Raw genomic sequence first — 14,363 nt, forward strand, 5'->3', positions numbered from 1 at the left:
TTTGTAACACAGACATGTAACACTTTCATTACGCTCGTACAAATAATTTTGTGCGTGCATTCTCAAACTGCCTGTAAAACTAGTAATTAATGCATGTCGCAAATGATTAAATTAATTCAAATCAAAAACATTTTATCCAGTTTTTAATTGTACCAGGTGGATGAGTAAGTAACAAGCTAATCAATGATTCATTAATGCAATTTTTTTTTTCATGCAAAAGTGGCCGGATTCACATTTTATTGAATTTTTGAGTCATACACAGTTTAATGTTGCTCTATTTGCTTGTATTTTCTTTCATTCATTGCTATGTTATCGCCAAAATAACTTTTAAATTTTGTGTATAGATGCCCGATAGGATTCCGAACCGAAAAAAGCAAAATTCTGTCTGTCTTTGCTAGACAGAGCCAACAGTTCTGAAAAGACTGTATGACTGACTGACTTCAGCTATATTTCTTAGTGATGGAATTAAAAGTCAAATAGTGACAAGTTGCTAGTCAATCGCCTACAAGAAGAATACCAAGTTTATCAGCTATTTAAAACGTCTTACATTTTGTATTGCCACACAACGGAGGTCCCGGGTTCGAATCCCGGCCAGAGCATGATGAGAAAAGAACTTTTTCTGATTGGCCTGGGTCTTGGATGTTTATCTATATAAGTATTTATTATAAAAGTATATATACAGTATCGTTGTGTTAGTATCTCGTAACACAAGTCTCGAACTTACTTCGAGGCTAACTCAATCAGTGTAATTTGTACCGTATATATTTATTTATTTCTTAAAATAAACATACCTCTAAGTCAAAACGAAATTAAAAAAAACAAACTCACCTCTAAGTCCCGAAACACGTCTCTGATATCTGGTTTCCTGGCCCTCGACGCGGCTCTCTTCCTCCTCACTGTCCTGTTGAGCCTCCTCACTCGTCGCCTGACCGCTGCTGCCTGTTCCCTGGGCAGTGGCCTCACGGCTTCACCCAGCTGGGCCTCGGTGACCTCCAGGCCAGCCTGGAACGGCGCCGCCAGGGAGCCCAGGCCGGCCGCTTGGAGCCATTCCGTTTCTAATTCTCCTTCTGTTAGGACAAACATATTGAATGATTAGTGATGTCCGAATAATCAATGAAAGGGGTTTTTATTATGAATCGTAGTGTAATGGTGAGACTTCATTCTATTTAAAATTTTAAGTGTGCCGTGGGGTTCCCGGCACTAATAAAATAAATGAATAGGACCACTCCATCTCTTTCCCATGGATGTCGTAAAAGGCGACTAAGGTATAGGCTTATAAACTTGGGATTCTTTTTTAGGCGATGGGCTAGCAACCTGTCAGTATATTGAATCTCAATTCTATCATCAAGCCAAACAGCTGAACGAGGCCTTTCAGTCTTTACAAGACTGTCGGCTCTGTCTACCCCGCAAGGGATATAGACGCGACTTACTAGTGGCACCTAGTAATTTCTGTCTTTATAGGTGTTTAGCTTTTGTTTTACAAATCTTATCTACTGTTAGATACTGGCTTTACACAGCTCAGCATTAGACAAGGTTTATTCAGTCCAATTCTTTTTTTTACCTATGTCATGACACGACCTTTTATAACCAGCAATATTTTCAAACCTTTGTCAGACATAATTCAAATTGACATTTTAACAAATATTAAGTTACATTACAAAAGCCTACCGCAAGGTAACGGTTAATAATTTCTCATCTCCATAACTGGAAATGGGTTACTTCAGATACACCCACGGATTTGAGCTTAGTCATAATCTAAGGACATTACCGGGAAGTGATCCGAGTAAATCACATAGCAATATGATTTCGAAGCGATAATTTGATAAGGCGTGGGTGGAGTAAGTAATCATGAGTAACTGTTTAAAATTGCAGAACTTATGAGAAAAATACTGATATTATTACATTTTTACAAGTACAAAAAAAAATGCCGCGTGGTTCCCGGCACCAATACAAAAAAGAATAGGACCACTCCATCTCTTTCCCATAGATGTCGTAAAAGGCGACTAAGGGATAGGGAAGCTTATAAACTTGGGATTCTCGTTTTAGGCGATGGGCTAGCAACCTGTCACTATTTGAATCTCAATTCTATCATTAAGCCAAATAGCTGAACGTGGCCATTCAGTCTTTTCAAGACTATTGGCTCTGTTTACCTCGCAAGGGATATAGAGTGTTCCTATTTTTTTTTTATTGCTGTCGGGAACCACACGGCACTGCCTAACCAATTTATTTATTTTCATATAGAAAAACGACCGCTTCCTGAAGAGAGAAAACCAGCATTCGAAAGTTAAACTCTACATCTCGTTTTACGTAAATGCAACTTTAAAACGTTCCGTTTCACATAAGTAAATGAAAAATCTTGCAATTTAAGGCAATAACTACCGAACAGGATGTTTCACTTCACACCGACGCCAGTCAAAAGCATACAGTAGATTAGACAAATAGCAAGCTTTTTATATTTTCTGAATCTGTTTTTTGAAATTTTATCGATATACCTACCTTTTAGATTATTTTATAGGGCAACTATTTGTATATCTAAATTAAAGGCTGCCTATAAGTATTATATCTATCTTAATCTCTATCTATCTAGTCAAATATCTATCTTAATTGTACTTTATCGTACGCTTATTCTTAATACTTATTGATTTTCTACTGTTGTAAAATCTACTAATTGAACAAGAATCGTGTTTTTCAAAAATTACATCAAAATATACTTAATTCTTAATTGGTAGCATATTTCTGTTAGCAGATTTAACAATTTGTCATTATTCTGCTCATTACACCTTAAATATATAAAGCTTGGGCTCTGTATGTGTTTACTCTCTACTATACTAAATATAGGCAGTCTGTCTGCATGTCGCCTGACTCAGACTGACTAACAGCCTAACTTTGAATGCACTTTTTGCTCATATGCTTGGTACTGGTGGAAACTTGTTTAATGTCGAGTTTTGTTTCCTTAGAAAAAAGTGGTATGAATCACTTCTAATTGTCTTCTAGACTTAATACTAACATCCTCGTCAGTTGTATAATTAAATGAAGATAAATTAAGGTATTTAGTATTAAGGGATCAATTATTAGATATTATTTATGTATTTATTATTTGCGTTTGTATAGTATCTACTTAAGTAAGTAGAACAAATTTCCACTTGGAAACAAAATAAAAAAAAAATCACATAAAACGTTAACAAATTCCAAAGTAATTTTTTTTTCTTATATTTAAAAATACTAACATGAATATCCCCCACAAAAAACATTCTAGTTTCTTTCTGCATACAAATCTTTGTAGCATTACCTTCTTCTATTTAATATCAAATCCGCCTACAATTATCAAACAAACCAGGCACACCATATCGGCGTAGATTTAATTTTAACTCAGGATGTTGTTTCGTTCACTTATCTATTTATATCTGCGAGTGCTCCAGATCTTAGTTTGAGATCACCTTTCGCACCCAATTCATTATACTTTAACAAGATTAGGTCTTTAACTTTTGTCTCGGACTTGGCTGCCTCTGGCTTTAGAAGTCAGAAAAAATATGCAGAGAGTATGCAGAGACTACATCTTAAATAAATATTATGAATATATACGGGACAAATTACACTGATTGAGTTGGCCTCGAAGTAAGTTCGAGACTTGTGTTACGAGATACTAACTCAACGATACTATATTTTATAATAAATACTTATATATAGATAAACATCCAAGACCCAGGCCAATCAGAAAAAGTTTGTTTCTTATTATGCTCTGGCCGGGATTTGAACCGAGATTTCGAATTGAGATTCAAATAGTGACAGTTTGCTAACCCATCGCCTAAAAGAGAAATCCCAAGTAAGTACCTATATAAGCCTTAGTTGCTTTTTACGACATCCACGGGAACGAGATGGAGTGGTCCTATTCTTATTTCTATTGGTGCCGGGTACCAACTGCAATTGAATTACTTACTTATTTACTGAGTTCAATCGTCTTTATTGGTATTTTTTGGGATATTTTATGTTATAAATACTTATACGAGTACGATAAACGTATTTTGGTGACGGGCCGGATGAACCAGTTTTGGTTACAAAAACTTATAAAATTTCCAAGAGCGAGGGATCTTCCATCCCATCAGGTGTCCGCGGATGTTTATGTCTGCGCGTCAGTTTGTTTATTTATTTATTTATACAATCATAAGTAGTAATCAATTTTCAAAATAATATATTTTTTTCGAGATTGTGGCCTCTATGACTAAGTTAAAGAAATGTTTGTAGTAAATAAAAAAAATGTCATTAATAGATGTTGCTGACAAAAAACTTTAATTTTCTCTTCATTTCAGCTCTACATAGAAAATTTGGAAATGGGTACATTCTAAGTATTAATAATTGAAGATTTTATTATATATTTATAATTAGGTACCAATCTATTTAAGGTTTCTTAGATTAAAAAACTTAATCCAATTAAATATTGAAGTAGGTTCCAATGCCTTTAGTTCAAGTATATTTTTATTCCAATCAGCATAAAAGCATAAGTTCCTATACCTGACTCTAAAATTTTTCATACCTAACTTATTTACTTGTGATCGAAGCAGTTCTGCATACTAATGCCGTATTTAAATGAAAAAGCCCCATTAAAGAATTACAGTTATCAACGAGATAAAGTTTATTTAATTCCTAATCTACCAATTAATTTTAAGTAAAAGTTAATCAATGAGATATCAGTGATACTGAACGACCTTGTCCTTATTTTCTGAACGAATTACGTTTAGTTACCTGGGGTATATTTTTTAATGTATTGACAATTTTTTCTGATACTTTTTTAAAGCTAAACTTACCTATTATGTATTTCGCGTGAAACCGACATAATGCGCCAATGACACACATTGAAGAGGTACTGGCTGGCCGAAAACGAAACTACCCATATATTATTTGTTTTTTAGTTCCTCATAAAAAATTTTGGCGCGAAATTCATCTGCTCACAGTTTATGGTAAATATTCACTGTTCCATTATTTTTAAAATAAACCATTTAAATTTAACTAAAAAAATAATGGATTATTACAGTGTTGTAACAAATAGTTATCGGTACACTCACAAAGTTGGAACTACACTGAATGAGTTTCAGTAGTTATAACAAAGGAATCTGCCAAATGCACTGTAAATAGTGGGTTTACATTTTTTAAACACGAGAGATCTCTGCCAAATTTCTACGTCGCTCTTACAATAAGAAAACTCATAGGTGAGTCAAGAATCGTCACAGGAGTGTTATGGATAACATTCGATGAGGCATATTCTGATTAACAAGATACAAATGGACTTTCATACATAATAACTGTCAAGAACGATCAGACAGAATTAACGTTTCGAATTTCTTTTTAAAATCAATTTTTACTTTGAAGTTAAATCGTCCAGAACACTTATTACGATAATCAAAACCGTGATGGCTACGCTGTTATCATAATTAAAAATTTTTTTTATGAAAATGCACAGCTGATATTTCCTTTGCCTGTATTTTTTTTTTAAATTGAGAATGGCATTTGGTTTAAATTATCAGTCGCGTCTCGCGCACCCCGAACGCGCGCATGTGCTGACTGCCCGCAGAAGCAGAACTCCCGACACGGGATTATTATGGACATATATTTTTAGACTACAAAATTTACATTCGGCGATTGAGTGCATCCGTCGGGTAGAAATTTCCGATTTCAATAAAACAGAGTGCCACGAACTTTACTTTTAAATAGGCAAAACTAAATTGTTTCAGTAACGGTGAGAGAATGGAATGAAAAGAGAGAAGAATAAATGTGTTCAAAATTATTCAATGCGTTTCTTCCCGTGCATATTATTAAGTCAATCAAGGCAAGGGCTAATAATAATATGCCACATTCGATGTTTGGCTTACTAATAGAATTGAGATTCATATAAAGTGACAGGTTGCTAGCCCGTCGCCTAAAAGAAGAATCCCAAGTTCATATCCTATCCTATTATATCCCTTAACCGCCTTTTATGACATCAATGGGTAAGTGATGGGGAGTGGTCCTACTTATTTTAACGAAAAAGTTTAAATAAATAAAATTAAATCTCAATTCCATCATTAATCCCTACAGCTGCACGTAGCCTATCGGCCTTTGCGATACTGTTGGCTCGCAAGGGCATGTATGTATACAGGGTGACTTTTAATTCAACTACATAAATTTAACTGTTAAGTGTACTCATCTAAAGGATATTTAAAAACGTTAAAAGAAAAATATCGGTTCATATTTCAGAAAGTACGAAAAAAAATAAAAGTATCAAAATCCACGATCGTAAATACGTAATATCACCCCGGCCGGCGGAAAAGCGACGCGTAAGATTCAGAGGTCAACGACAATATTCATTCAGCTGAACGATCTCGACAACTCTGTACTTTACTTGATCTTGCTACTAGAAAAATAATTTATTTTTCAGACATTTATTTACATGTAGTATGGGTCTTTAATAAAGCGTGTGACGTAGTTTTTGAGGGTTTTTTAAATGTGAAAAATGATGACGTTTTATTTAATTAAAAATAGGCTCAAACGGCTCAGAAGCATGGGTATAGTCTTTGTTTAAAAGGATGCAGTTGTTTTAAATGTCACCCTGTGTATCAACTTACACACTTATTATATCTCTTTATCTCGATTCCATCATTACAAGACTTGTGACTATGTATCCTACTATTATTATAAATTCGAAAGTTTTTATGTCAGAATGTCAGTATGGATGTTTGTTACTCTTTCACGCAAAAACTTACTGAACCGATTACGGTGAAATTTGGTATGTAGGTAGCTGAAGACTCAGAATATATAGGCCACTTTTCATCCCGGAGTTCCCTCGGGATTGATAGGGTTTCCACGCGGACGAAGTCGCGGGCGGCCTCTAGTTACATATACATACATCTGTCGACCATTACCGTTAACCATTTAACAAGCGATCGTGCAAACAATAATTTCTCCATTTAAGAAATGAGAATAAGAAGAGATAAAAGATATTATTTACAAAGCCATTAATAAGTTATTACCGAACGGCGTTCATCAAAGGTATATTAATATATAGCGGTTTTCATTTGTAATTGAGCACCATTTAGATAAATTAGGTTTTAGTGCGTTCGCGTGCCGTGTGGTTCCCGGCACCAATACAAAAAAGAATAGGACCACTCCATCTCTTTCCCATGGATGTCGTAAAAGGCGACTAAGGAATAGGCTTACAAACTTGGGATTCTTTCACTGTTTGAATCTCAATTTTACTCGTATCTTAAAGCCAAATAGCTGAACGTGGCCTATCAGTCTTTGCAAGACTGTCGGCTCTGTCTACCCCGCAAGGGATATAGACGTGATAATATGTATGTATGTATGTGCATTCGCCTAAGTCTTGCACATTGACACGGCCCAGTAACGGAGGTCCCTGGTTCGATCCCCATTAAAGCAAGTCTATCTATAATATTACAAAATTAATTGACCTTTTTTGTGCCGTGTGATTCCCGGCACCAATAGAAAAAGAATAGGACTCCATGTCTTTCCCATGGATGACGTTAATTGCGACTAAGGGATAGGCTTATAAACTTGGGATTCTAGCAATCTGTCACTAATTGAAACTCAATTCTATCTTTAAGCCAAATAGCTGAACGTGGCCTATCAGTCTTTTCGGGACTATTGACTCTAAAAACCGAGAAACCGTGAAAGATATATACGTGTATATCTAAGTAGTAAGTAGTCCTGTAGAACATCCTCTTTTGTTTAATTCGGTTAAAAATAAAAACTAAGTCACATAGTTATTTGTGCCGTATCGTCTAGACGGGTTATATTGGGTTACATCTGAATTTCGTCACAAATTCCAAATGCTCGATCAGTTTCTAGTCACAGCGAGGAAAAATATCTTTTTGCATTTGTATTAAAGTTTCCGGCAAAATAAATACATATAGTCACTTGCGGGGTAGACAGAGCCAAAAATTTAATATGCCCAACAGGTTTCATATTGTACCTATTTATAAACAGTAACTGTAATTCAACTGATGTACATTATGACACGCATTTAAAAAAAAAAAACAAAAAAAAATCGTCTTTAAAAGACTGATAGGTCAGGGTCAGCCGTACAGCAAAATATCTCATCTGAATAACACACGCGAGCGAAGTCACCGGCGGGCAGTAACAATGCTTACCTGAATCCATATAAATTCTCGGATCACCCAATCCATATCTCAATAACACTACCATTGTCAAAATCACCAAATAAAGCTTAGACACAGCTTAAAAGTCACCCAGCTCACTTAACCTCAAAAATTAAACTGACGACATTATCCATTTAAAATAAACGTTAACTACCCTGACTAATGAGATAAGGGTTGGAAACAAAGATTATGATAATGGACATGTAAATAGAATGGAAAGAAAAACAATAATAGGTCGTTAAATTCATTCATAAGAAGATGAGGTGATAAGCCTGCCTAATAGCGCATATAGGCTAACCGATGTTTACTACTTAGTGCCGTAGAAAAAATTGATATTGATTAATATTGTTTGAAAAACTTTTTGAAAAAATTGAGAGTCAAATAATTTTAACTTATCCAAAAAACAACTTACACATTTTACAAACTCCATGTTGTACCAAAAAAGTAACGTACATACATACATACATATTGTCACGTCTATATTCCTTGCGGGGTGGACAAGGCCAGCAGTCTTGAAAGACTGAAATGTCACGTTCAGCTGTTTGGCTTAATGATTGAATTGAAAATTCAAATTGTGACAAGTTACTAGCACATCGCCTAAAAGAAGTATCCCAAGTTTATAAGCCTATCCATTAGTCGCCTTTTACGACATCCATGGGAACGATATGGGGTGGTCCTATTCTGTTTGTTTGTTTGTTTGTAATAATTTTTATTGCATAGAAATTTACACAGTAACAGAAAATAGTAAGAACATAATCATATTCTTTTTTTTTATTGGCGCCGGGAACCACACGGCACACACGATCCGTTGATTAGTATTAGTATTTCGGACAACCTTGGCCCACTGAGTGCAGAATCTCCGGTGTACAGTGCACGCAAACTACCAATAACATTAAACCACCCGTCGTTCTCTTTAGTTCCGCTTACTTTAACACTCTCACTTTTGTAATGTTTATCATATTTTACTTGAATGAAGGATTAAATGAAATAAAATTCATAACTAATACATTAACAGATCAATTTGTTATTACTAGCTACAATATTCGTTATAATAACACTCTTTAGCCGTGTGGATTCCGGCACCATTAGAAAACAAAGAATAAGACCACTCCATCTCTTTCCCATGGATGTCGTAAAAGGCGACTAAGGGATAGGCTTATACACTTGGGATTCTTCTTTTAGGCGACAGACTAGCAACCTGTCACTATTTGAATCTCAATTCTATAATTAAGCCAAACAGCCAAACTTGGCCTATCAGTCTTTTTAAGACTGTTGGCTCTGTCTACCCCGCAAGGGATATGAACGTTATTATTTGTATGTATAACACTCTTTATATCGCCGACAATTATACCTCAAAAATATTACTTACTGATAAAAGAAGCGGTTTCTAACATCAATAACATGTTTATTTTCCATCAAAACAACACGAATTTTCGAATAACACACAATCATTTGACGTTGAAAGCTTGTTAAGGACTGATCAACACTATAAATTGTTTATTGAGGTAAATATATTTTATGCGCAAAAAGTTATATCGTTTAATGATAAAAATACATGTCTTTGATATGTCTTAAAATCATGTCAGGTAAAAATAGATATGAAATTATCAATACGTGTCCGAGACACTGCCCTAATATTTCTAGAAATGATTAAAAGTATATCTAAATCATTATTAGACCACCAACGTTGAAGATAAGTTCACTCACTGAAAACAATGTAATTTTAAGTATTTCACTTTTAATCAATTAGGGTTAATATGGAAAAGAAAAGACGCAAAAAATACTAAGTATATCTTCTATCTTATCTACACGAATGCAATTTTACGAGTTTATAATAATTGTAAAGGATTTTATAAGGCCTGACAAACTAAAGCCTTAAGCCCAACAAAACCATAATAACGATTATTTTACCTGTGATTTCATAAATATCACATTGATATTCTTACTAGATTTAAAGGTTCTTGAGGTGTTTGTATTTTTTAATTGCCAGTAAAACTGAATACTTACTTAATATTTTCTAAAAAAAACTTAATAAATCAATAACATATATTCAAAAAAATATATTGTATAAAATACCATGAAAGTGTTAATTTGCATCATCAATTACAAACCATAGATACAAGTTATGTATATCCAAAACTACCTAAATCTCGAGAGCTGTAGATACAGCGTGACGGACACAATCAGACTTACAACTCGTGACCACTTATCTGATGCGATTATTTTGACGTTGTTTACCATATTTTTAGAACGCGAACTATTTCTGTCGCCCTTGAATGAACCGTTTTAAACTGTTTGTTTATTTCCTTCCTTACTACCAAATTTTTTAACAATAGCCTAAATATTATCTCGATCGTTTTCGGCAGTGTTATTGATAATTTTTTTTATGAGTTTGTTATTGCAACTTACTTACTTACTTATTTGTCTTGTGGAATTAGTGTCGTATCCTTATAATATTAAAGTTCGAAAGTTGTAAGGATGTGCGAATAAGTATTTGTTTGATTATACTCTGACGCAAAAACTACTGAATGGCCATCAAGCTTTTGGAATAACTTACAGAGATTTAAGGCGGACAAAGACGCTGGCAACAGTTAATTGTTTGAAAAAGGAAACGCCTCGCGTGTGATCTGACCTTATAGGTACTTTTTATTTAAATTTAGAACGTAACTGGCCATACAGGGAACAATATGGGTATTCATTATAAGGATGTACCGTTGCACGCATTCGTTTCGCCCACATCGGGGACAGTGTGTTAAGTACAGCACTACACATGACTAGAATCGAGAATCGGAAATGGCATCGATTTAGTGCAATCGATTTGGGTATAACATTTGGATTTCGAATAATATACTTAACTTTTTATTTATAACAGGTGAACTAAACGCATTCTTTACCTTTTTAAACACTACCTGTTTAAAAGAGGCCTTAAATTAAATGGAAAAGCCGTTATTAGACTATTCGATGTCAAGGCTGTCTTAGTCTTAAAACGAATAGTGTAATAAAAGGAATGTGACGTTGCACTTTGGTTGTACTAGTACGCATTGTCAATGGGCTCAGGTAGTAGGGGCAGGCCGAAGAAATCATGGCTAGACGTCGCGTAAGATGATATGCGAGCCAAAGAACTGAAAACAGTAACCGAGGACTTTGAGGCGGAGGGTGCAAGAAGAGAGATGTATGTCGTAAAAGACGACTAAAGAAATGGCTAACTTAGGATCCTTCTTTTAGGCGATGGGCTAGCAACTAATCGGTATCTGAATCTCAATGCCATGCAGTCCATGCGTCACGTGGCCTTATAGTCTTTTCGAGATTGTGGGCGCTCTTCTACTATAAAATAAAAACTACATGTATAAGATATTCACATTTCTTTTTAATTTTTTAAGATATCCAAACCTTATAATGGGTCTGATTTGACATCGTGCATTATAGAAAGGACTAACGGAATTTTATTTCATTTGTAGGTCAAATCTGTTTAATGAGAACAAACAACATCATTTCGGATTGCGTGGGAGCATATTTTGACAATTATAATGAAAGTTATTTGATGTTTGTTCTTAAAAAACAAAAATTTACTTCGTCAACTAAAATGTACCAGCCTTTATGGTACAGCGTTACCAAGTGCGCTTGTCTGTGACAAGCGTTACCAAGTGTAGATCTCTTAAATCTAAATCGTGGACGAAAGCACATTGTCTACATTAAAAACATTAATGAATGTAGAACGTATTAATTTAATACGAATATATATATATTACCTGAGGTATGCAACCCACGGCTTGCATCGTATGGGCTTCCATACATTGTCACGCCAGTTATTGTATGAACATGTGACGAGCATATTTTATACTTTGTTTTTATATGTGATGCTCATTCATAAAGATAGTGTTCGTTTCATCATCATTTGTGATAATATAAAATATTGCCTAATAAAGACTTATATATACTAATTTTTAATTTCTTACAGCAAAATTAATATTAATTTTAATGCATAAAACAATTTTTCTATGTGATTAAAATTATCAAAATTGCGATTACACTACCTATCTAGAGTTATAACTGGTCTCTACAGTAAAATATTTATAGTTTTCTGGCAAATTTTAAAATAATTTAGTCTATTTACTTCAGAAACTAGTATTTTCCAGAACCAGATTTTAAGAGCGAACAATCTCATTCGGTGCTGTTGGCTCTCCTCACCACAAAAGTGATAAAGACGTAATTATTCGTATGGAAGTCAAAAATCTATATGAAGAAAACAAAGGATCAACTTAATACCTATCTAGACTTTCCACCTAGGGCATAGATAATAAAAAAATACTCTCCCAGTAGACTTCGACCGTGACGCATGCGCGTGAGAACTGCATATACATACATACTTATAGCCCTAATTATTATACATTCTCTAATTAACCTTTGATATATGAATAGTTTGTTTATTATTACATACTGAGTTGTTTACAAAAGATAAATATCACAGTAGCCTAGAAACAATATGTTATTTAGTTCTAATAGTGATTTATCTATTAGATTGCTAATCATAGATTAGTATGATACAATAAATTAATGTTCAGGAATTTATTAATTAACTAGATGTTTCTCACGGCTTCAATTTTCTTGTTTCTTTTGGAATTAAAGGAGATCTCCTCTCTCCCAGATTTACCCTAACCTGATCAAGAACTCGTATCGTAACTTTTAAAATAAGATAACCGATAGTGATAAAACTGAAGGAAATTCCATAAAAATTGTTTCAATTTAAATACGTACTGTTAATAAAGGTAAACCCAGACATAAAGTCATGTTTGTTTCCAATTAGCTAATTAGTATTATCAATCATAAACAAATAAAATTTACTAATAATTCAATACCTATTGTAATTTCCGAGATAATTTTGTTTTTGATGATCATTTACCTGAAAATGTGAATGTCAATATTGATGTAACATTAATCCTACCACTCTATTATATAATGAGATGGGATAAGTACACTATACTTAGTTAGTTAGTTACTAAGTGCCATAATCAAGGTTCTGATGAATCATCATCAACGTGATACCAGTATGGATGTTTGTTACTCTTTCACGCAAAAACTACTGAACCGATTACGATGAAATTTGGTATGTAGGTAGCTGAAGACCCAGAGCAACATATAAGCTACTTTTTATCCTGAAATTCCGGCGGGATTGATTCCACGCGGACGAAGTCGCGTGCGGCCTCTAGTGGGAACATAAAAACAGCAATCAAAAAAACGGAAGTCTCGCAGCTATCAAATTACGAGTACCTACCTATATGTAGCCAATTATTCATTTGAAATGTTAAACATAAGGTTTCTTGAAACGACATGTTTCGATCAGAGAACAATGATTGGTCGGACAATAACTCCCGTGAGAAAGTTTTGATTGTTACGCTCATATGGGAATCCACTCCTTTACGATTTGACAGAATCTATGAAAACGACATTAAGTGTTACGTTTAAAACTTATGCCGTGTGAATTCCGGCACTTTAGAAGTTCATATCTTTCACATGGATGTTGTAGAAGGCAACTAAGGGATAGGCTCATAAACTTGGTGTTCCTCTTGTAGCGATTGTAGTAACACTATTTGAATCTCAATTCCAACATAGAGCCTTGGCCTTTCAATATTTTCAGGACTGTTGGCTTTGTTTACCGCGCAAGGGATACAGACGTGACTATGTGTGTTTAAGATTTATTTTGTCAGTCCTAATAAAGGCTGCTGATTACTTAACTAACAAATTAGTTATACAATGAATAGCAAATACTCATGCTTATAATACTTTTTTTAAGCTATTTAAATTTAATAAACATAAGTAGTTGACTCTGCCTACCTCTCCGGAAAAGAGGCGTGATCATAAGAAGTATCAAAGGAAGGTCAGGGTCTAAAGATTTGAATATAATAATTAAACTCATCCGTTATGACGATGACTTCCACACAGGATGTGTCCTAACCCTAAGGGTGACAAATCAACATCGAGCTATGCTGCGCTGTACTGCGCTGTGCTGTGCTGTGTTTCATAAGCTACGTTTTTTAATTTTTGAAACTCGTTCGTTCTTGTTTCTTTGTGCGCGCATACGCAAGTGCGAGCGAGATGGAGTACGAGAGTGAGAGAGACGTCTGAAGGCGATGGAGGGGCACGCAGCGTGCTGCAATTCTAGCATAGCTCGATACAGCGCAGCATGGCAGAGCTCCATACAAAACATAGCACAGCGCG

The 14,363-nt window shown here is 34.6% G+C and overlaps 1 protein-coding gene across 5 annotated transcripts in view; it reads right to left on the reverse strand.

Annotated features, from left to right (window-relative positions):
* LOC106136100 (rho GTPase-activating protein conundrum) overlaps window positions 1-14,363 on the reverse strand; it is a 62,151-nt gene that overhangs the window by 23,628 nt on the left and 24,160 nt on the right. For 4 of the 5 annotated variants that reach the window (XM_013336546.2, XM_013336547.2, XM_060948393.1 and 1 more), the window contains exon 3: window positions 829-1,067. In XM_013336546.2, coding sequence (XP_013192000.2) covers window positions 829-1,067 — 239 coding nt within the window. Of the gene's footprint in view, window positions 1-828; window positions 1,068-9,516; window positions 9,662-14,363 lie in introns of those variants that run through there. The other variant, XM_013336549.2, reaches the window with a different exon arrangement.

Source organism: Amyelois transitella, chromosome 3 (assembly GCF_032362555.1).
Source record: "Amyelois transitella isolate CPQ chromosome 3, ilAmyTran1.1, whole genome shotgun sequence".
NCBI classification, from domain to species: Eukaryota; Metazoa; Arthropoda; class Insecta; order Lepidoptera; family Pyralidae; genus Amyelois; species Amyelois transitella.